Below are 25248 nucleotides of genomic sequence, written 5' to 3'. Positions count from 1 at the left end.
AGCAATAATTCGAAATTATTGCTTGTAAAATAATTGTTACCCTTTGTGCTATGCATAAAAAATCTTGTCACATTAGTTTACCAAAAAAAATAATAATGTTTTTATGGTTTCCGTGCTAAGACAATCAATGAAGAAATGTATAAAAGTTTATTATAAACCATTTATTTCTCGGATTAGTACACTGAAATCGCTACTTATTTGCACTTGTAAAAAGTTGGAAAAAAGGTTTCGTTGCTAAAAGAACTGAAACTCTGTAAAATGATTTGTAATTAAGATAAATTGATTTATCGCTGATTTATAAACATATATCTAATATTTAGAAGACATAAGCTGCATAAGAACTAATCCAGCCAGTCATCTGAGTCCAAAGTGGGAATTCATTCAGGAAGGACTCAAATTCAAAGGTCCGCATGGATTCGTGGTGAATGTGGTTTCCTGCTACTCCGAAATCGAGGATTGGGTAGGTTTTTTCTGATGGTACCTGAAACACAAAACAAAAAAATAAGTAAATCATACAATTTTCATTTGTTCATTCTTAACTCGCCGCCGCCTCCCAAAATAAAATAAAAATTGAAATTTCTCCAAGAAGAAAGAGTGTAGCTTTTTAAGCGTGCAGTGGTTTTGAATTACTTCAACTGGTAGGTACTGGCTCGAGCATTGTGCATTATGGGAGTTATTGTGTAATTCATGAGCAATCTGTTTCTCACAATTATTATGATTGTCAGGAAAATTACAGAAACGGACAGAGCCTTGCAGGGATCAAAGAATTTTGTCTATGCTTTGTGTATCATCTGTCATAGGACTGCACCTCACAGCAAAAACAAATCGGAAACGGACTGCACCTTATGAAGATAAAAGAATTTTCATCCATACTAATATTTTTAACAGGTCATTTTTATTTGAAAAGTCAAGTTTGTTATTCCAAATCAAATTGTCTGGAAAACAAACAAACAAAAGCAAAATGATACACCGAAAATTTCATTAAAAAATTTCAGTAATATTAGTTGTGATTATTTAAAATTAGAGGTTTGTTTCCTCCACATGTATACCTACTGTACCATAATCTCACTACCCGGAGAATATAATATTAAATTTCTCAAACAAAAATGTATATTGTCAAGTCATGTCACCAAATGTAAACAAAAAATAAATTAAAATGACTGTAGATAGATGACCAAGTTAAAATACAGTAAGAATGGATAATAAAAATAACCCTATATCTTGCAAGGTTGTCATCGAACCTAATTTGAACACGAGTGATTCCCGCTCGAAACTACGTAACTTTCTTGAACTAAAACAAACGGCTAAGTATTTTATTTCGAGGGGCTGTCCCCGCAATATTCAAATTCATATACAAGTGTACAAATCCGTATAACTGAATGTCTAGAAGCAATAACTCATTGGATGTCTTCAAACAAGCTGAAGCTCAATCCATCTAAGACTGAGTTTCTCTGGGCAGCCACAAACAAACATCAACATTTCATAGACAATTCACCTATTACTATTTCCGGCAGTGATATCATCCCAAAAACAACAGTCAAACTTCTCGGTGTCAATTTAGATTCAGACTTTTCGTTTAAAAGTCAAATAAATAGGACTGTAAGCACCGGTTTTTTTCACCTAAGACAACTCAAGTCTGTCCGAAGAAACCTTCCTACAGAAGCAACAAAACTACTTATCAACTCCTACGAGTCTCACGTCTCGATTACTGCAACGGCATTTATGCCAGCCTTCCAAAATATCAAATTGACAAACTTCAATCAGTGTTTAATGCAGCAGCACGGCTCATAACCGGGGTTTCAAAATATTCGCACATTTCAGAACACCTTCGTAACCTTCACTGGCTCAAGTGCCCTGAAAGAATCCAGTACAAACTGTGCTGGATGGTGTTAAAATCCATCAATGAAATGGCCCCACCCTACATCTCGGAACTATGCATCCCGGAAAACACTGGTCTGAGGCAGTCAACTCTTAGATCAGCAACATCATCAGCTGTAGGCAGACTAATAGAACCTAAGCGCAAGCCAAATACTAAGTTTGGTGATCGCGCTTTCGGAGTATCTGGGCCGAAGGCTTGGAATAAACTCCCTCCGGAACTAAGATCCATAACAAGTCCAACAGAATTCAGGTCTAAACTAAAAACTTACTTTTTTAAGCTGTCATACCCTTAAATTAAATATACCATTCCTAAGAGAAAGTCCAGTTATATTCAATTTTTCAATTAAGTCCTAAATCCTGTATCTAAATTTCGCCAATAAACAATAAGATAATGTTAATTAAGTGTTAATCTCAAGTGACCTACCAGGTAAGTATTGTACTGTATATTTTCTCCATAAATAGTTAAGTAATAACATTGATTCCTGTAGAAATGTATTATAAGTTTGTACAGCGCCCTTGAGGTGATTTTGTACAAAAACGGTGCTATACAAGTCATCCAATTATTATTATTATTTATTATTAAATGGTTGATTCTCTAATTTCCTACAAACGAAAATGCCTGAAGAGAGGATTTGGATTGTCCCCAAGTGTGTGGTAGGTTCTGTGCACTGAGAGATGGACTCGCGACGGTTGCTGGTTACTGCTCGCCGCTAATAAGGTTCAAAACATGGAGCGGAGCGGACACCTATGGCTTAAAAATGATCCGGTATAAATTTTTATATTTTATTTCTGCAAATGTTAATTGCTAGTATCTTTAAAGAATTCATTCATTTTGCCCGATGATTTGCCGGGCTCTGTGTTTCCTTCCTCCTTCAACATGGGTCTCTTCACAAACCAGATTTACTCCTTTTTTTCCTCAAAAAAAACCCTCCAGAGATGACCCAGAAGGAAATAATTTCCCTCGTAACCTGCTCCGAAGCAAAAAAAAATACTTACACTGAGGTCCAGATTAAAGAGGAAATCTCCGGTAGAATTCTGCCTAACAATGTGCATAAGGTAAGCAGGTCTTCCCTTCCACTCCCCTGATTCCTTAGGCTCTGTGTCCAGATTCCATCCTTTCACAGTCACTCCTTCTCTGGGCGCAAAGGTTATGGTCAATCTATCGGGACCTGCAATACATACAAAGGTTATGGTCAATCTATCGGGACCTGCAATACATACAAAGGTTATGGTCAATCTATCGGGACCTGCAATACATACAAAGGTTATGGTCAGTCTATCGGGATCTGCAATACATACAAAGGTTATGGTCAATCTATCGGGACCTGCAATACATACAAAGGTTATGGTCAATCTATCGGGATCTGCAATACATACAAAGGTTATGGTCAATCTATCGGGACCTGCAATACATACAAAGGTTATGGTCAATCTATCGGGATCTGCAATACATACAAAGGTTATGGTCAATCTATCGGGACCTGCAATACATACAAAGGTTATGGTCAATCTATCGGGACCTGCAATGCATACAAATATTTGGTTGCAGTTTCATAAATGAATAGGTGCAATTATTTGATGGTAGAGGTAGCTAGTTCTCTAGAAATGAACAAGCAAATGGGGTAGGGCATAGAGTGGATAGTGATAGGTTGTGGACTAGCAAGGAAAGATGTGAAAGCACCATTTGCAGAATCCGGGCCGGCTGTAGGAGTGGCACCTTGCCACACCAAAATACATACATATTGAAAGGTGGGTCAAATCCTATCACTGGAAGGAATGTGAGAGAGGGCCCGGAGTAAGACAATTGAAAGTACTCATAAATGAATCAGACAAGACTTTTTTGTCTTTAAAATTTTTTTTTTTTTTTTTTCGTGCACCGGTGCATCAGGAATCAATGCTTCTAGCTCCTTGGAGCAGGCTCCATTGAAATACCTGTAGAACATACACAGCATGCCTACATTGCGTCTATGCATTAGAGAAGGCGATCGGTCTGTTAACAACGGATTGTCAATCAGACGGATCGCTCTCCTTTGCACAGATTCAAGCAGGTTTATTAAGTATTTTGGGGCACCAGCCCAAAGGTGGCTTACAAATTCAATAGTTGGGCGGACTTGAGACTTGTACAGGGTCAGCAGCTGGTCACTGTTGAAGAATCTCCTAGCCCTGTACAAGACGCCCAACTTCTTGGAGGCCTGATTTACTCGGGCTTCTATGGATCCTCGATACTTGAGCCGGTCTGATATAGTAACTCCAAGCATTTCAATGGAGTCTTTATTGGGGAGAGTGCTCCCATCAAATTGCACCAGACAGTCATTGATCTCCCTCTTTGCCGAAATCAGACACACTTGGGTTTTTGTGACGTTGAAACTGACCAAGTTGGCCTTACCCCAGGCACGAACCATCTCAAGGTGGTGGTCAATTTTTTGCTTCATGGAACACATTGAGTTTTAATGAAAACTCCTCTGAATCTCTTTCCGGAATTTTGTAATTATTGTAAAGACCAACACTTTTGTTTAATTATAAGGGTACCTACTTAGTTAGATTACCTTTTTAAATGCGAATACCACTCAAGAGTCAAAACTGCTCCCAACCATCTGGAGCCAGTGAGACTATGGCATTCCCAATCGGGGTATATTGTGAGGCTGAAGGTAGTGGGGTGGGGAAGAGGGAGGTGGGGGAGTACATTTCTATTCAGATTTTGTCACCAAACATGGCTATAGCCTTTTCAGGCAACGTTTCAATTCTGAATAATGGTCTTACAATACTGCAATACTGAGAGTATCTTCTACTCTGGAACATACCGCAAGTGTACTATATATTATTTTAAATGAATATATCGTGAAATAACACAAATTATTCAAATAAAATTTACTTGTGCATGCCGGGATTTGAACCCGCGTCCTTCGGCTTGCCTTACTCCTCGACCACGAAGGCAGTCAGATAAAAATAAATTGGTACTCACCGTTGATGGCAAAGTTTAGTGAGCAAACAACCGGTGATTTAGTACAGTTCTGCTCCATTTTCATTGTGACTGGATTTGGAAGGATTGGTGCACCTGCGGGAATCCAACTGGATGCAGCGCTGTAAGAAGAAGAGAATAATAAATCAACCTCTCTGTTTGTTGTTTACTGTTCCACTTCGAAATTAAATAATAATCTCGTACATTGCTTGTTAATATTATAATTTTACATTTCACAATTCAAGATCGCCGCCCCGGGAACCATTTATGTAATGGGTATTCAACACTTCTGCCATAGGTAACCCTAAGTGGTTTGCTACCTTAGGTGACTTAACAGGGGTACCTGGGTTCATGGGGTGAGGTTTGTTCAGGTCTTGGCAGCGGACGCATTCGCCCACCAACTGCGTGGCGGGATGAATCAGGAGAAGCTGGTTGAAGAGACCCTTTCAGACCTCTCCAGCCGGACTCTCAGAATAAAGACATTTTATGAATGATATGCAAATTGAATTTAATAAAGAAACTGAACTAAGTAAAGAAATTGAATTGAATAAAGAAACTGAACCAAGTAAAGAAATTGAATTGTATAAAGAAACTTTATTGAATAAAGAAACTGAACTAAGTAAAGAAATTGAATTGTATAAAGAAACTGAATTGAATAAAGAAATTTAATTTAATATAGAAACTGAACTAAGTAAAGAAATTGAATTGTATAAAGAAACTTTATTGAATAAAGAAACTGAACTAAGTAAAGAAATTGAATTGTATAAAGAAACTGAATTGAATATAGAAACTGAACTAAGTAAAGAAACTTTATTGAATAAAGAAACTGAACTAAGTAAAGAAATTGAATTGTATAAAGAAACTGAATTGAATAAAGAAACTGAACTAAGGAAAGAAATTTAATTTAATATAGAAACTGAACTAAGTAAAGAAATTGAATTGTATAAAGAAACTGAATTGAATAAAGAAACTGAACTAAGTAAAAAAATTGAATTTAATAAAGAAACTGAACTAAGTAAAGAAATTGAATTGTATAAAGAAACTGAATTGCATAAAGAAACTGAACTAAGTAAATAAATTGAATTTAATAAAGAAACTGAACTAAGTAAAGAAATTGAATTGTATAAAGAAACTGAATTGAATAAAGAAACTGATTTAAATATGTAGAGTAATTAAATCGAAAAATTACCTCCATGGAACCATTCTGCCAAGGTAAAGTGGAATTCCGCAGTACATTTCAGTGGCGCAGTCATCAGCCAGGTAGGAGATGGTTCGGTTCTGCAGGGGAACGGTACGAGGGCTGTTCCTGTCCAAATTCAACAGGAAATAACCGGTATCGTGTCTTCGAAGCAACCCACTTTCATTGTAGAATCTCCTGTCGGAATGCTGCAAGAATTGTTATTTTTCATTAGTATTCGTTTCAATACAGTAAGTTATGTAAGTAATGCGTTCCATACTTCTCTATGTAACTTGAATTTTACATACCTAAATCAAATTCCTTTGAATGAAGTTTGTAGCAGTCAACAAGTTAATATTATACATTGCCATCATGCATACCTTGTGTTATAACTTACAAAATGTGCAAAAGCAAGCGCGCTTCGGAATTAGACGAAAATTTACAATTTACAAACGTAATTCAAAGTGTTCCTGTTAGGAAAATGGGAACTTGGTTCTGAGTGCTTTTCCTGATTCTGAGTGCTATTCCTAATTCTAGGGGGCCGCACCAGACATAGTTGTAATACAGTGAGAAACAATTCCAGAGGCTATGCGTGGAGAAGCTTGACGGAGGCCGCTGAAGTAAACATACTGTGATACTTTGGGTGGTGAATTCACGATAAAGAAAAAAAAATCCTAGTAAAAATTTTTAAACAAAACAAAAGTTGTCTAGTGTAATCGCAGCTCTACTTTTGCTAGTAATGCACGGGTATGGATAGCAAAATGGCCACCATCATATTTCAAATCTTAAATAGAACAGCTGACCGAGAGCAAACGAAAAATAATCATAAAGGAGTGTTTATACAAACACTTTTTAATTACACAAAAAAAATATTCATTAATTAATCATTTGGACACTAATGAAAATAAAATTTCAAGTTTCTCAAAGTTTTGCGGTATGAGTGTGGTAAAGTTGCTATTGTTTGAAAATTCCTATGTTTATGTATTGCTATATGATTATTCCTACATTGTTATTGATTAGTGTATGGATGGAGGTGGAATCCAAGATTTTTTATCCATTCAGTTTGTTAACCGTATTTTACTTTACTTGGTAGACAATATTCTCACCATAATCCAGTAGCGTTGCGGAGCGGGGTCGACTGGTCCAGCCTGGTAGGGCATGCCCTCTGGGGTGAAGAGGGTGATGGCGAAGGACGCGACGGTGATGAAGAGCATGAGGAACCACACCACGCTGGGTTTGCGCACCAGGGTCACCAGTGGAACCTTGAATGGAAAATATGTTGTTATAGTTGAAAGAAACATACAGTACCGTCTCAGTAATCTGCCGCTCGATTATACGACAACTACTATGATCCACCATTATTTTTACAGTTGAAAGCATAAAATCAAGCTAATTCTTGTTCCGTGTGCCTCTTCTGAAGAAGAAATAAATCATCTCCTTGCTGAAATAAAGGAAGAAAGCGGTAATTTAGGTCTACTAATCAACAAGGCCAAAACAAAACTATTTGTGATGAAAGGGCACACACCTTTGTAAGAACAGAAAGTGCTCTAACAGACTTAAAAATGGTGAAGGACTTTGTATATCTAGGCTCGTTTATAAGTGATGAAGGAGGCTGTAAAGCAGAAGTTAAAAGAAAGATTTGCATGACAAAAGATGCCATTAGCAAAATGCAAAAGGTATGGACTGACAGAGGTATAATGAAGACCATCAAGATGAAACTCGTCCGGATGCTGATTTTTCCTACACATCTATACGATGTGGAAACATGGACCCTTAGAGCCAACGAAAGAAAGCCAATAGACAAGATTGCGGTGATGGAGAAAAATTCTCAGGATTCCAAGGACAGCCAGGCACACTAATGCATCCATTCTGGAAGAGCTAAGCTTCCACAATAGGCTTTCAACTGTCTGCCTGTTGCTGGCAAACTGAGGACTCCAACTTAGAGAAACTCATAGTCACTGGCAAAATGGAAGGCAGGAGATGCAGAGGAAGGTCACCGATGTGCTGAAGTGACCAAGTATCACTGACGTCTCATCTGTGTCCTTGTCTCTCCACGCAGCGCAGAACAGTAAAGAAGCCTTGTTCACCATTGAAATTCCTCAGCAATGAGGAACCGACTTGAGAAGAAGTCGCATGCCTAGACTCGATGGCCAAGTTTTGTACACAGCCTGGTTGGGTTTTCTTACTCTTACATACTCATTAATACACCGCCATCTAGCTTGCTAGAGCTGCCCATGTTACCAGTCACCGTGGTTCAGTATTGTTGTTTTCGTACATTTCAGTTAGTCCTCTGTGTATACTAACCATTGTTGCATGTGTTTCTATTTGTTTAGTGAAAGTGAGGATATTGTGTCAGCGCTTTATCAGCAGCAGACACATACCTGAACGGATGTTGAACCTCGTGCTGGCGCTGTTGGTGGACGCGATGGACTCTCTCGCTGCAGCAACTGGTCCAGTTTCTTCACCACCTAAGATTCTTGCTGCAGAGTCTCCATCGTCTATCTTCGTGTCACCAGTTCCTGTACTTTATTTTACTTAACTTAACTTCACTTTCTTTTTGTAATATTTATATTTTTTGCTATACCTGCATCAACTGTAAAGCGCCCCTGAGGTGATGTCTCACAAAAGTGGCGATATATAAATTAGCCAAGAATAAATAGCACTTACAGCATATGTGCTTAGGAAGAGTGTAAATACGGCGGAGACGAAGGCCATCCTGACGTCGCCGTTGATAGTGGAGGAGCGGCCCAGGATGGGGATGTAGAAGATGTAAAAGAACAGGACGACGTACATTTGGAAAAGCAAGGCAGGAATGTGGGCGATCAGGTAGAACCAGACCCAGGTGTGGGCTGAAATTAGTCAAAACAAACAATGTCAACTAAATTTACAAAAAGTAATTTTATGATTTGTGAGCATTTACGATAACTTTGTCATTTTAAGAAGAAGATATGATGAACAGAGAAAGGATTATAAAGAGAATATATTATGATGCCAAAGTGAACAGTTGAAGAAGTCGGTGAAGCCCGAGGAAGACACGGCATGACCAAATGAATCAAATACTCAAGTGTGGTCATGTCATAAGTTGGGTTAACAGATTTGTATGTATGAGATGATGCATGAATGTGAATGAAGCAAGGAGTGTATAGTAGTCCCAGAAAGAGGTTGTATGTGACATCATCATACTAGTAACTACTGTCTCATTCATTTTCTTACAAGACATATGAGAAGGAAGAAGATTTCTTCAATGGCGTACATACTCTCTGGAACTACTATACTTCTCTACCTAACTCTCCGGTGAAACAATGAGATGGTTAGTTAGTTAGATGTACTTTGTATGGGATTCGAGACGTTTTTATTCTTAAGATTACCCGCTTTTTACATCAAAGAACACTAGGTAAAATATTAGCATCTCGTCACTAATCGCGTCACGCGCACAAGGCTGGGTTAGGTTAGTTGTGTCTTACCAGTTTTGTACAGTGGAGAAAGTTGGATAAAGATGTTTGTCACAGCGGAGGATAGAACTGGCACCATGAACACAGCGCTCGTGCGGTACCCGTAAAAGGTCAGTATGATCATGATGAGGGAGAAGGGGATCTGCGCGGCTACTACGTTCATCATGGCCACTTCGTTGATGGGCAGGACACGCTGGAAACAAATTTTTTTTAGGTTAGGATTTCAAAATGAATTTGTAAATATCTTTTGTATAGAATATCATGAATATGTGCTTAAAATCGAAACCCTGTTACTCTTCATAGATATGGCTTAGACGTCTACCTAAGATTGGTGTCGGAAGTGTCTATGAGCCACAAAAAATTTGTACCCATTCAACACTGCCGTACAATTAATACAGGCACATTCAAAACATTTTTTCTTTTCATGAGATTTTGCATTGGAGGGGACCCACCCTTTCCCGACGGCTGTGTGAGGAAACTGATTGTTTAACCTCCTTAGCCGCACACGTCAGGACTCTAATTTTTTTGTAAAAAGAAGCTAAATTTATTTTAAAACGATTCTAGACCCTCCAATGTCCCTGCATGCATGATTGTTAGTAACATAAAAATATACAAGCCGCGTATCGACGGCAGTTTACCCCACTATCACGGGGCAGTCCCGGCAAGAATGAGCGTGGCAAACGGCCTGGCCACAACGATCCCAAGCACCCGCGTCCCTTAGCCAGTTTTCCGAGAGTACCCTCGAAGAAATGTAAATGGGGGGAGGGGGGGGAGATACTCCCAAAGACCCTAGGGAATGAAGTGAGCCTCAGGTCACCGGAGGCAGGACGGAAGGGGACCGGGCTCGCGCAAACATTCCCCAGGCCCGCTCATGATGCCGGGGGAGGCACCCGTGGTTCGTGGGATAGCCGCACCGGATTAATGTCACCTTACTGGATGCAGGAACAGGGTCTATCCGCCCCCATGGTGGGGAAATGAACAACACAGTACGATAGAGTTCAGTTCGACAACCTATTCATAAACCAATTTGTTAGTAACAAATAAGAAGACAAATAACAAACGTAGAAAATAAGTTGTGATCAACAACAAATTGACCGTTCATAATAGAAAAAAAAGAAGGGAAAAAAAGATTAACATAGTATTAAAGAGCTAAAACATAAACAGAAACAGTATTATCATTATCAACACGTTCCTAATAAATAAATAAAAGATTTTGCATTGTAATAAATGTTTGTAGCTGGCGGAAATAAATCTTATTCTAACAAAATAACAATAAAATAAGTTTTATGCTTTACATAAAGAGCAGCCATATGAAAAACATTATTATTATTATTTAATGAGCAGGCAGCATTCTGCTCATATCCGATTTCACAATTAGTTTGACAGTAATTAAGTTTAAAAACAAAGTTACTACTGTGTCAATCTTATGTCCACTTAAGGCACACGACGGAGGTGATAGGTCGCAGGAGCTCGCCGTTCCAAATGATAAAATATTTCCAGAGAGAAGACATCCAGTGGCCTGCATCGAGCAAATTTGCGAGAAGCAACTGAGAAGATGCTGTGCAAGAAGAGGTTAGACATGCTATGGACGGGGGACGCTGAAGTAGCACAGGACAGGGACAGGGACACTTGGAGGCGCTTTGTCGAGACAATGGGCTTTGACGTGAATAGGTCAAGGAGAAGTATGAGATGAGAGAGTTTATTTTCAATAATCAGCAACTCTAAAAGCAGCGTTACAACAAGACCTAGGAATTACCATATTACAAGACTTGAAATGCGAACAGCGTATTGCTGGGATGAGAGCAAATTCAATAACATACTTCAGAAAAGTCTTCCTTGATCTAATACTGGACATGATGTTGAAAATATACAAAAACATATGTGCAACCACTCCTGGAATATATGCTTTCCAAATATGGAGTCCACATTCTGCCTAGTATATATCTAATAGAGAGAGTACAGAGACGATTCATAAAAATACCAAGAGCTCTGAAAGACTGACAATATGAAGATAGACTCATGGAACTAAAGTTACTAACATTAACCACTCAGAACATTAGAACGTCAAAAGACGTAAATATGATAATAGCGGTCAAGACATTAGAACGTCTTTTCATGTAAACGCGCGAGATTTTACAAAAATCGATTTATTTCCATCACTAGTATACGGATTGCCATGATTTAAAAAACAGAGTGTCGATAATGAATAACGCTACGCGTCTGTATTCAACAATATCTATGGAACGTAGAACTGCATTATCTAAGCCGATTGAATCTGTCATCTTGTTCGTTCATAATTTATTGCGTTTCTAAATAATTTATTAAAAATATTTTAGTTTAGACGGTTAATATTTTGAGGTGACTAATAGTTTTTAATTATATTTCTTCAATATATAAAGTGTTATTTCTTTATGATACTCAGAAAAAAGTACATTTTTCACGGCTTTGAAATAATGGTTATCGATTCTTACATATTTTTGACGTTTTCAAAAAATATATATTTAGAAACGCAAATATTTACTTATAACAACACAATGCAATAGTGGATTTCATAATCTTTCCAAAACATTTTTTAGAATGAGTCTACGTTTCCCAAGACGTGAGTTATGATGCTTTTAGCAAAACTCGTAAATAACACAAAAATTATTACGTTTTGACAGTTCTCAAAGGAACACATAGTATATAAATGTCTTTGTCTGAGAGGTTAAAAGAAAGAAGAGAAAGGGGTCACATGATTGAGACTTTAAAATTTTATCTGGACATTTTAGTTGCCCTGGTATTCAAGAAATCTTCACCACCAACACAAATGTAAATACATTTTACATCCAATCCTAGCCAACACTACTTGCAAATAGAGTAGGGAAGGACGAAACAAACTTCCACAGCATGTCGTTGATTCTACAAATATAAATCGCTCCATTGGAGAGAGGAAAGGATTAATTTATTTTTAAATTTAAATCAACTCAATTACTATTTAGATTTGAGCGCATCAGAATGTTACCTGCTCATTAAATAATAATAATTGAAAAAGTACTTTGAACTTGCTTACATCAAATCTTCCCATGTTGTCGTAGTATTTCATTTAAAGGAATCATTAATAATATATCAGTGTCTTACATTGTCCTGTCTGCAATTGTTCACCAGGATGCTCACAACTCCGCATCCAACGAGGGTTGGACACCAGAACAGCGGGAATACCAGCCAGGAGTTGGAGTACCATGGCATTGTAAGCACGGCCACATAGTCCACAAGGTAGCCAACACCTACAGTCATCAGGAAACCAAACAGGGTGCCTCCCAAACGCGCCGTGATAGCAAATGACATCTCCACCAGGGCGAAGGTAAGATCTAAAAAAGATTGAGGTTATGTTTAGGAAGGGGTGTGCGAAACCGAAAATAAGAAACAGGAGTAATGTAATATATTATGACCACATAACACTGCCATTTTGTTTTTTGATTAATTTACATACACACGGGACTCGGGTTAATACACACAAATTATTTTTAAAACAATTTGAATCACTTTAATAACATTGAGAAACAAATATTCCAGTTACCAAAGATGTAAAATAATGCATAAGTTATTTCATTAAAATTGATTGTTCACTTGGCGACCAATCTTATTAATGTGAATGTTTTTAGGTTAGTTTTTTCCTTCTCTTATTTAAGCCAAATTATAACCTTAGAACCTATTTTAGGTTCTTAGGTTGATAGTATGGGTTCAATAAGAAAATATATATTTAATTTATGGTATGACGCTACAGCGAGCTTAGAGCATCGTCTGTCACCAACCATTCATACCATCTAAAAACACAAAAAGGTATTGATTGGCATTTTGATGACAATGTTTGAATATCGTTGAAACAACTGGCCCTAACAATTGCGAGTTTTTGTAACTGATACCATTATTATATTTTGTGTAATATAGAAATTTATGCATTTTTACCTTGTGTATCTCCACTTCCGGAAAGCCTCCCTGCAAAATAATACATAATTAAATTAGTAAATATATGCTATAACATACTCATAAATATATACATACTAATAAAGTATATGTTAATCAGTAATTTTAAATACATGTAGGATTACGGAAGATTTTTTAAATATTTATACTGAGGGATCAGTAGGATTTATAGGTCCAATTAGGAGTTATACCGAGCCGAACCCTCTGATATGAAAATATCTGGAGTCGGTGAATTATTTTCCCATTTGATCTCTGGTGAGTTGAAATGTTGTTCTTGTATTGTTTTTTTTTTTTTATTTATTATGCTTATATAATGCACTTGCATAATGTGGATTGACTAGATGATCATTTGCGGAAAAATGTGTGGATGGGTTTAGTTTTTCCTGTGGGGAAGATTTAACCCGGACATAAAGTCGAAAAAAAAAAAATATATATAGGGTGTATCGGCACTAACCCGACAAACTTTAACCAGCTATTCCTTAGCACATTTGGAGTAAAAAATGTTATGGGCACTTTGCAGTCCGGTAGCATTTTTTTTTCAATTAAAAACAAAAATTTTTAAAATTTCCACACTACATCACTGTCATTGGCATGCGTTTCGTGTTCAACAGCTGTTATAAGCAAGTATGTCGAAAAGCGTCTTCGCTCTTTCGCACACACTAAATAATAATAGTTAAAAATGAGACGAATGGTGCCGTGCTATTTCGTTGTGACTAAACGTGTGCCAATATAGGTACACACGTGCATTATTCAACGGAATTCGAATAAAATATTTGCCAGATGGGTTTTCAAACTTTGTCAAAGGATAAAACAGTGGTGACATGTGGTGAAAATATGAATAGTAAATTTTTTATTAAAAAAACACGTTACCGGACAGCAAAGTGCACATAAGATTTTTTACTCCAAATATGCTAAGGAATAGCTGGTTAAAGTTTGTCGGGTACGTGCCGATACACCCTGTATACATACTAATAAATATAAGTTAAAAATCGTCAAGATTGACCAATTTTCAACTTTTTTGCATCTAAATAATAATACAATAAAGTTATTTTTATATTCACATTTACTCGTGTTATTATTATTTTTTTAAACTCAGAATATTTTTTACACCTATGTACGTCCACACAAGTAAATTTTTTAAAAAAGGTATGGGTAACTCCGTCCCGGGAACCATTCGTTGGATAACCAATAATTGGTATTTTTGGAGACTTAGCAGGGGTGCCTGGGTTCATGCGGTGAGGTTTGTTCAGGTCTTGACGGATGGTGCGCCTGCCCACTGGCTGATCGGGAGAGGCCGGTTGAACGAGACCCTTTGACTTCTCCAGCCAGACTCTCTCGGCCCTTCACCTTACATCGCAGTGGGAGGGTTGGATTCATATGTCTGTCACTCCTGGACACACCGACCCTCAAATTCTTACCCACCCCCATACCTTTTTCTTTCCCAGGTGACCCCTTCAAGACCCCTTCAGAGATGACAGGTCCAGAGGGATATTACATTTCTCAAGGCCTCTTCTGTAGAATTATTTATATTAGAAGGTCGTTACTTTACCCGAGAATGAATTCGTATAACTTACAGTCAGAAAGACGTCCAACGAAGATGAAGATACTGATCACGGAAAGAATAAACACTCCGTAGTTTAACTTGACTCCCAGTTCCTCAGGGTAGCTGATCATCTTGAGACCGAGGAAGTCAAAGTAAACTGTGTGGTTGTCGTGGTGTTCCTGAAAACAATAGCATAGGTGTGAATCTTTATATGACCGTGTTCGAAATATGGAGATCCACAAACAATGCACGGCAATGTAAGCATAATGGTTAAAATTAAGAAAGGTAGGCTTCGACGGTTTGGGCATGCAGAACTGATGAAAGAGTGTAAGGGTAATAGATACATATATGATGTGGAAGTTAATGGTAGACGTAGTCAGGGACGCCCTGGATAGACTTGGCACTTAATCAAGTTAATCAAACACTTGTGTCGGGTCATGTCAAGAGTCAGAATAACAGAAGAGTATGTATGAGATGATATATTATAAATGTGTGGCATTCTATCCTCTCTGCCTAACCCTGCTGTGAAACTACTGTTAGTTAGTTAGCTATAAAAAAATGCGGTACAGTCAGTAGGAATCTTTAAGAAACAACTGGATTTTTGGAAAATTTAGAGTTTGACGATTTCCGAGACTTCAACATAGATGCTACATAGTCTAAAATTTAATCTTATTTTCCTTTCTAATCTGGTACTGTGGATTTATCAATGTTTATTCCCTCGCTAACTTTCGTAGAACTCTCTACTCTCTAATTAGACTTTCTTCTTCAGTAGTTAACGTCATGTGTTTCCCACCCACCCACCCCGTCCCCGTTACACGATGGTAAGGATTACTGGAGGTTCATATTATAGTTGGTTAGAATTACAGAGACTACACTGTATCTGTAACAAAAGTAAAATTCCGGAATATTTTTTTTATTTTAGCGACTTTACTTAATTTTAATTCTCCTCTTTCTCGACCGGTGAGAGTTCCGTTGTAACCTTTCTTAAGTGTCTCGTTAATGGAAACGAGGGAGAAGTTACAACAGAGCTGTCAGGGCCTTGCATATTCCTAAAGCTTACTATAAAAAGAAGTGGTTTTTGGGAAGCTCCACTGGCTTATGTCATTTTGGATAATAGATTAAATAAACAAGGGAGATGGACTATTAACCATTATTAGTCCTTCAGATGATTAAAAACAAACCAATCATCCAAATAAAAATATTATTAATCTACCTGCATCACAAACACATAACTTTTATTGAATTTCCCGCATTCCTAGTCCGCAGTAGCATGTATTGCTCTGTGACTAAGGTAGGTTGCTTGTAGTTGAGGTATGGATTGTGGATTATATCATCAGTTGATTGATGTGGCCAACTGGATTAAAGCGATGCTATGAGATTCATCTAGAATGTCTCGCCAATATAAAAAGCATCGTAACCGGAACACGCCAGACATAATGCGAAGCGTTCCTACCTGTCTACGGGCTACCGACGTCTAGAGCTACCTACGACAATATGTTGCGAGTTGGTCTAGCACATTACGCGCATTCGCTAGAAGTTTCGAGCCTATTTCCTAGGCATAATTCCAGTGCTATCGAAACTATCAGACGAATCTCGCTGAAGCGAGTGACCCATAGTTTACCAGCGATCTCGCGCAGCTACTGATGCCATATCTCCGTCTGCTTCTATTATCAACAGGCGACATGAACAACTGCAAAATTAATTGTGTCAATCTGTAGATAAAAATTTACCTCCATGTGTTCAATTTCAGTGGCATAACCGAGTTCATTGAGAAGAGCCAGGATATTGTCTCCCAGATGCTGGTGGCTGCCGGCCAGGAGATAGGAATCCTTGTCATAGATGGTGTGGTACACATAACCGTTGCTGTAGAAGGCAAAATCCAGACCTGAAAGTACAAAAGCAAATATGTAGTAGGATATAAAACTTATTATCTGGTACCAGTGCAGTTCAGCTGCAGCCAGCGGGGTGAACACCTAACCATATGTACTCTGCATTGCCCAGAATACTAATGAAGGGAAATAATTATGCTGAGTCAGTGGATATCTTCAAAATTTATGACTAAATAAATACAAAAGGTTGCTGCTGAGGCAATTCAGTCATGTAAAAAAAGTAAGAAAAAACTGAATAATTATTATTATTCAAAAAGGGCATGATAATTAAATAAAACATTTGTTCCCAGTCATGCATCGCGGATTCAATCATCTGCCGCCAACAAGGCGGTGCAACATTTTCCCAGTTGTTCATCTCTGATTCAATTATCTGTCTCCATCAAGGCACTGCAACACTTTCCCAGTCATGCATCGCGGATTCAATTATCTGCCTACATCAAGGCGCTGAAACATTTTCCCAGTTGTTCATCACGGATTAAATTAGCTGTCTCCATCAAGGCCCTGCAACACTTTCCCAGTCATGCATCGCGGATTCAATTATCTGCCTCCATCAAGGCGCTGAAACATTTTCCCAGTTGTTCATCGCGGATTAAATTATCTGTCTCCTTCAAGGCGCTGCAACACGTTCCGTCTTTATTAGAGTAGGAGGAATTTCAGAAGACAACAACAACAACAACAAACAATTTAATTTTTTTTTTTATATAAAATTTTTTAAATTACAATTTTGGTGATTTTCTCAACTACTACCCTAGGCTCATATCCGTATTATGGTAGTGGTACATGATTTATGTAAGAATAATAAAAATAAAACACAAGGGAAAAGGAAATTGTTACGTTAAAACAATAATTTAAAAAATTCATATTGTTTTAGAAACCATATTAGAAATAAAAATAAAGATAAAACTGGTTGATAAAAAAGATATTATAAAGAAAATAGAAATATATCTAAAAATTTAATTGTTACTTTACCTGGAATATTTCCGAAGTCCCTGAAAATCCTGAAGTCCGTGTCGGAAGGAATGATACCACTCTGGAAGAGCTCCTCAGCAATAATCTGTCCGTGGGGATGGGGGGCTGTGCGCGCATAGTACTGAAATGATATAAGTCCATTTAGTTTTGGTAATGGAATAATACAAGTCGATTTAGATTTGATAATGGGATAATACAAGACAACATGGATTTGGTATTGGGATAATACAAGACATCAAGAATTTGGCAATGGAATAAGAAAACTTAGGTTTGACATTAGCATATTACAGGTCAAGTTAAGTTTAGTAATGCGACTTGTGGGATTGCACTAACCTTCCCACATCCTGGAAAAAAGATTATTATTATTATAACAAATCAACGTAGATTTGGCAATGGAACACAAATATGAGTCATCTTAGATTTGCTACTTGAATATGACAGGTCAAGTCATATTTAGAACCTGAATATTAGATACTGTCTGGAATATGACAGGTCAAGTCATATTTAGAACCTGAATATTAGATACTGTCTGGAATATGACAGGTCAATGTGAAATCTTTGTTGTTTTGGTTTTTATGGATTTACTGATTTTCTCAGCCTGAATGCATTTGTTCATTTGATGTTTCTAAGGCTGTAAATGCATGGACTGCTACAAACAGTTGATTTCAACAGCTTCAAGCAGTGACTGCATGGTTCTCATGGTAAAAACAACATGGATATCCGTGTATTAGTATCGTCAATTTAGACTACTTTTGCAGTCTGTGTGTGCTTTGATATATAATAACAACAGAGTAGCCCTCTAACACGTGATTTTAATTTAAAAATAATACCTCCTAAGAGTAATTTACAATACATAACACAATTAATAAAACAACTCCCCATCGAATTCGGTTGCCTCGCTTCAAAAGCCTAGATATAAATGCAAGTTCTCTACAACATGAAACAGGGCACAAAGTTATTGCTCAAATATAATGTTGTAATTTGTTCATTTTATCCGCCAATAGCAAGCCTGAAAGACATCACGTCACAAGATATAGTGATGAACTTAAACACCCAACTTGATATAAACTTGTTGTAAAAACTTCTAAAAACGTGCGCGAAACCAGTGACGATCGTTCATTTTGTGGCAAAAGTGTTGTTGTAATTTGTTAGAAAGAAAAATTTAACATTTTTATCAATTGTTACTTTAATTGATACGCCGACTCGAAGCTATCCATAAGGAATTTTTTTTTTTTTATCACATATATCTGATTAAATTGTAAATGATAAAATCGACAAATGTAGTTTATTGAGCATTCAGGCGAACTTGCTGGAGAAGAAGAAGACAAATTTGCTCCGTGCAGAACAACAAAAGATAAAAAGGAATCTTTCCACTGCGAGATAATGCACTATATTTATCTATGTTTTCTTAAGCCAATATTTTTGGTTTGGGTGTTAATTTTAAGGTCCACAAGCTTTGTCTGGATAATACTTGGTCGTGTGTCCATTACCCACCCTAATGACAATTGTACAGGTGAAAGTTTTTCATATCGCTATCAACTACACAGTCTTATAAATTAGTGTTTGGTTGAGATAAATAATGAATAATATGTAGTACTAACGTTGAACAGCCAAGCGTTGTTAGGTCCGGCCTGGAAGAGCATAGCCTTTCCACCAAGTCCAGCTGATTCCATGTTGATGAAGACTCGGCAGTTCTGTGCCCATTCATGCTTCAAGAACATGTGGGACCCCTGATGACAAAACAAAATATTATCTGCCTGTACAGAATACATATATGTAAATAATAATGTATGTAAATTCTAAGTCAGCATCACTTTCATTGGTCAAATGCATTGGACACATAGTTTTGTATTAGTGATCGACAAGTCGGTAGATGCAATCTGTTAGCCATCAGTTGATAATAATTTATCTAGTCTATAGATAGCATTGTAGAAGTATATTACATATATGTTTGTACAGCACCCTTGAGGTGATTTTTCACTAAAACCGTGCTATACAAATATCAAAACTTTACTATTTATAAAGAAGAATCAGTTGTTACTAAACACTATAACTTTACAGACAATCTTATTATATTAATAGTGATTCTACAATGCGAGTTGCTTGTACTTTCGTCAGATTCATTTATTGACAAATCACTGAAAGGAACATGCCCACCCAACTTCCCCCGCTTCACACAAATTGGTTTGTTCCCCTCTTCTTTACGGGCAGGTCTATCTTTTGTTTGGTTTGTAGTTGGCCCGTATATACGAGGGTGATTTGAAAAGTTTCCCAGAAGAATCGTCATAAAGTAACTGTAGAAAAAAATTTCTATCGCCGTCCGATAGATGGCTTTGATATATGTAAACTCTAAAAATTTCAAGTCATTCTGATCATTACTTTGTATATGGAACTGTTCCAAAGCTGTCAGCTGGCATTGTTTGTCAACAATGGAGAAAATTGAGTATCGCGCAGTGATAAAATTCCTTCATTTGAAAGAGAAGGTTCAAAAAATAATAGATGAGTTAGATACTCTGTATACGGTGAAGCCTCCCCTTCGTTTTCAATGTTCAAACATTGAGTGGCCAAGTACAAATGTGGTTGTATGAGCATTTTTGACGAGGAATGTTCCAAACACCCAAAAACCGCTACAACTGACGAAATGGTCAATTTATTGCATCAAACTGTGATAGAAGATCGTCGATTGAATGTTAAGGATATTTTTGAGGCATGTGGGATATCATCTGAACGGGTGCACAAGATTTTACATAAAGATTTGGATTTGAGAAAATTATCCGCACGCCCTGTACTACGCTTGTCAACGATTGACCAAAAGCACGTATGCGCGGGTGTCTTAGCCTGTATCAGAAAAATCCAGTTGCAGATTGCATGCATCAAGTTGCAGGGAGTTGCATTGAGAAATAAATTTTGTTTTACTTCGAAATATTTGTTTTTCTTAAAAAGGCTGGAAACTTTTCAAATTACCCTGGTACATAAATTAAGTCCTATAAATAAATTTGATTAAGACTGGAAATAGTGCCATATGTACATCGGTCGCGTACATCAGTTGCGTACAGTAAATGAAGAATTGTAGTGCCACGCTGCGTACGAGTACCATCGGTCCAGCTCGTCAGCGCTACATCGACGGTTGACCGACCGTACGCATGGCACTATTCCCAGCCTAACAGTTCAAGAAAGAGTTTCCATTTTTTTAAATGTTTGATCTGTTTCACCAGAACTATGGAAAAACTGAGCTTCAGATTTTCTTTTTTCGGATTATATGAACTAAAAATAACAAAATATGAAAAAAGGGCCAAAATGTACAATAATAATGCCAAAAAGCACGCAAATGCCTGAAATAAAATAAAAAATGACATATTCCTTTCATTTTCAAATCTTAAATCAAGTTATTGTAGGATTTTCTTTATCAATCATATTCATATCGGGGAATTTTTAATGTTTGTTTTTGATTTCCATGGGGGTGGGAGGTTTTTTTTGTTTTTAAATTTTGTAAATACCTGGAGCGCAGTTTCTTCCGCACCATTGAACAAGAATACGATATTATGCTTCAATCGGACGGGGGATTGGGACAGAACTGTGATCAGCTCCATCATCACGGCGCACGAAATACCATCATCAGCAGCACCTACAGAAAAAAATCATTGTCATATCAATAAAATTTGAAGTGTTACATTTTTAAAGCGACAGATGATTGGGATCCATGGCAACATAAGAATTTTTCAATGATAAGCGTCATTTTGCAATTCTGATGAATGGTTCTGTTAAAAAGCAGACTCTCAGCGTTTGTTTAAATTTGGATCAGTCGTCCAAAATAACCGCCATGTTATTATGCTTGACAATTGATAAAAAAAATTATCAAACGGTGAAACTGGCCGAGAAATAGCAGATAACCAGGATTGTTAAAAATGAATATCACAAATTAAAAATGAAGCAAATTGTATAATGAATGCAACCTTAGTGAATTCTTGATTAGTGTTGTAGCAATTTCGCGATGTGATGTAAAGTTCGGAATAGAGGAATTAAAGTTAGGTTAAATGTAATTCAACGCACCATCGCTAGTTGGCACAGTGTCGTAGTGGCAGTTGACCAGGATGCTATGCTCTGGATGCGTACCCTCCAACATGGCGATGACATTCTTGATATTGATGTAGATGTTGGTAAAACGGGGTACATACTCCAGCGTGTACACTCCGCTGTCTTGTTGAGTCTGAAATACATATTAAAATATAAATAACTAGTGGTTCTGTGATCTGTAGACCCAGCATCCAAAAATGTATGTTTTTCTAAATAAATCAATACCACAATTTCCTCAGAAATCATTAGATTTTAGAAGTAGGTACTTAAATATCAAACTACTTAATTATAAGCCATTTAATATTTTATGTTCTTTTAAATTTTAAATAAGGAATTATACCATTTGTTCAAAGAAAGTTCACCAGGGGGGTAAAACTCCGATCGAAAATTGGAAGCGTGAATATTGTGACGTCATATTGTTGCCTAACTATTTCCACCAATGAAAAACTCTGAAAGTCTATGGAATAAACTGTTGAAAGGTGAGTGCTGGCTGAGTGGAACATTTATGGTTGTATGATATTTTGATCTCGAACTACGCCGTTGTCGTGTAGCTTTGACGGATTTGAATATATTATTTATCCAATATGTATTAGCGAGTTAGAAAAATTAATGGAAAGGATGTTTCCAAATAGAATATATATTACAGATCTGATATAGCTTTAGCTAATTCATTATTTGAATAAATTTGTCTAAATAATATACATAATGTTCAAATACATAGGGTAAGTAATGTGAAAAATTCCTGTTCGAGATGAATGAACTTTTAATTTTCTAAACTACTTATCATATCAGACAAGTGATAAAAGTACGTACCAAAATTATTTCTTGAATTATGTATTTATTTTGTTCAAATATTTGATTCATCATACAAATGTAAAATTAATAGTTAAATGATAAATTTATACTTAAATAATAAATTAATATTTAAATGATAATAATAGATGATTAAATTAATATAGTGAAGATACGTTACTGAGACAATGCATGTGGTTTCACTGAACTATCCAGTGGACATATTTTAGCGGCCCGTTCATAAACATATTTTTTGAATGGGAATCTTTTTCATAGGTGATGCTTCATTTTTTGTTTGATTAGTATGAATATAAAGCGTCTTGAATTTTTATAAAGTCATAATTTTTCAAATTTAGTAACTTTCGGTAGGTAAATTTCTTCTTTTAAAAGGCAATGATCCTGATTTCTGTTTTACAAATTCCACAATTATAATATCCTTGATTTTACAAGGATCTGCGTGACTTTATTATAACTTTCAAAATACACGCGCCCTACTGTCGAATTTGGCAGCCATCTCTGGTCCGGAGCCCCAAAATACCTGAAAAAAACCCTCAACTCTGTGCAGAAACGGGCGGTCCGTTTGATAGATTCCCCAATCTTAACAAACGGACTGCAATCTTTAGAGCACAGGCGTCAGGTAGGTATGCTGTCCTTGTTCTATCGGTATTACAAAGGAAGATGCTCTGAGGAACTAGCGTCAATGATCCCTTTGGCACCGGTGCGTAGTCGGGATACACGCCAAACGCGCGCCCAACATTTGTACACGGTTGACATTTGTCACATGAGAACGGGTCGCTTCTACGATTCGTTCTTAAGTTCAACAGCTCGGCTATGGAACGAACTGCTGGCCTCTGTGTTTCCTCCCTCCTACAACATGGGACTCTTCAAGACCCATGTTCATTCCTTCCTCTCCACAAAAAGACCCTCCACACAGCATCCCCAAAGATGACGTAGGCCCTGAGGGAAATTATTTTCTTCAGGGCCTCCTGTGTGGAGTTAATATAAAAAAAAAATAAAAAAATAAAAAAAACATAATACTTACGGTGTAGATCAGAGACTGAGTTGGATGAGAACCGTTCTGTAATCGCTTCAGGTGGTCTATGATCATGTCGGGAGCCAGCACGTCGTTTTGTGGAGTTCCCACAACCCTCGGTCCCAATCGTGTCAGCTCGGTCAGGAAGGCCTTAGACCTCTCTCCGCTGAAGAGAGTTACATCCTTTATCTGTGAAATAATGCAAAAATCAATTAATTATAAAAATGTCTAATGTCAACCAAACCTAACATATTAACTACCTATCTATAAACAATTGAAATCTCTGTAGGTGGCCAAAAGAGGAACTAAAGACAAGATGTTTTTGTTATTCAACCTTCAAAATGTTTTTGATCCGTTGTCAAGTTTTTAACCCTCGTCTACGAATCCAAAAGACATGGGTTCCAATGTCGGCACAACCCAATTATTTTAATTTAAATACGATTTGGGATTTTCATGTCCAAATTTATTATCGAGACTTATTTTTGGGGTATTATGCCGTGTTGCACTACCTACTTCTTTAGCCAACGTTTCGCACACCGTTACTGTGTCAGAATTGAAACATTGCTCGAAATGGCTTTAGTCATGTTTGGTGACCAGATCTGAGTAGCCAGATACTTCTCCACCTTCCTCTAACTCATCTCCTTCCCATTCCCACTTCCCTTAGTTTCACAAAATACCCAAATATTCGCTTTGGTCCCAGTTAACAGGGAACAGCTGGAACTTTTATGCAGTTGTAGAGGTAAGAACTGGCAAATAACTTTAAATGATAATTTTTATATTTTTAATAATGGAAACATATTTTTATGGATCGCCACCCGAAAACGGAGCTCTCGGCAGTTCTAGCCGACGGCAGCCATTCCTGTTTCTCACGTCCGCCTTGGCAGTTGACAGTTCTTAGCTCTTCATAAAAACCCTTCTGATAAAATTTGTGTTGTAACTAATAGTGTACCGTAATTTCAATAAATATTAACGTAATTATCCAACTACATTCTTTACACTATCACAACCCTTTACACACAGTACACATTTAATGGACAGCGCTATAAAAGGTAAGACTATACAGCCCCCATACAGTATTCAAATAAAAAATAAATTAATATGTAATTGAATGTTTTCCTTACCGCTTGTTCCGTTGTGATGACTTCCGGCAGCTGTTTGTTGTAGATATGCAAGCCATAGAAGGTGATGCAGACGACTGCTAGAATACCGAAGGGCCATGCCCAGGAGAATGTATAGTCAATCTCCTCCAGATCCGTCTGCCGCTTATTGTTCCTCGGAGCCATATCAGGTCTGCAAAGAACACTTGTTAATGGAAGAAGTCGAAGACACGTCATGATGTTATGATCAAGTTAAAAATATTCTTGTATAAAAATATTAACTCTAAAGTTGACTGCCCGGAGTTGCTGAACAAAATAAATTTCCATGCGCCAATTCGATACAGCAGACAAAATACCCTTTTCTACATTGATAGATGCAATACCAATTCCAATCAAAATGAATTTATGCAAAGGACATGTAA

At 37.2% G+C, this 25248-nt stretch overlaps 2 protein-coding genes across 2 annotated transcripts; both read right to left on the bottom strand.

The window, feature by feature from the left end:
• Positions 1-206: 206 nt before the first annotated feature.
• Positions 207-19527, bottom strand: LOC149412101 (endoplasmic reticulum metallopeptidase 1-like). The gene is made up of 13 exons (XM_089646433.1): positions 19432-19527; positions 17831-17951; positions 16703-16857; positions 15004-15151; positions 13412-13441; positions 12584-12813; positions 9479-9659; positions 8682-8863; positions 7121-7276; positions 6027-6223; positions 4841-4959; positions 2875-3047; positions 207-481 (listed from the first exon to the last, which is right to left on the bottom strand). The coding sequence occupies exons 1-13, from the start codon at positions 19501-19503 to the stop codon at positions 317-319; spliced, it is 1929 nt and encodes a 642-aa protein (XP_089502559.1). The 5' UTR covers positions 19504-19527; the 3' UTR covers positions 207-316.
• Positions 19528-20520: 993 nt separating this feature from the next.
• LOC149412100 (endoplasmic reticulum metallopeptidase 1-like) lies at positions 20521-25012 on the bottom strand. The gene is made up of 5 exons (XM_089646299.1): positions 24851-25012; positions 23739-23918; positions 21881-22037; positions 21328-21455; positions 20521-20553 (listed from the first exon to the last, which is right to left on the bottom strand). The coding sequence occupies exons 1-5, from the start codon at positions 25010-25012 to the stop codon at positions 20521-20523; spliced, it is 660 nt and encodes a 219-aa protein (XP_089502425.1).
• Positions 25013-25248: the final 236 nt, after the last annotated feature.

The sequence above is a fragment of the Hesperophylax consimilis genome, chromosome 24, assembly GCF_061612785.1.
Source record: "Hesperophylax consimilis isolate HC1 chromosome 24, BYU_Hcon_1.0, whole genome shotgun sequence".
Taxonomy (NCBI): Eukaryota; Metazoa; Arthropoda; class Insecta; order Trichoptera; family Limnephilidae; genus Hesperophylax; species Hesperophylax consimilis.
Note: the sequence above shows the minus strand (reverse complement) of the source record. Positions and strands in the feature narration are given on the sequence as shown.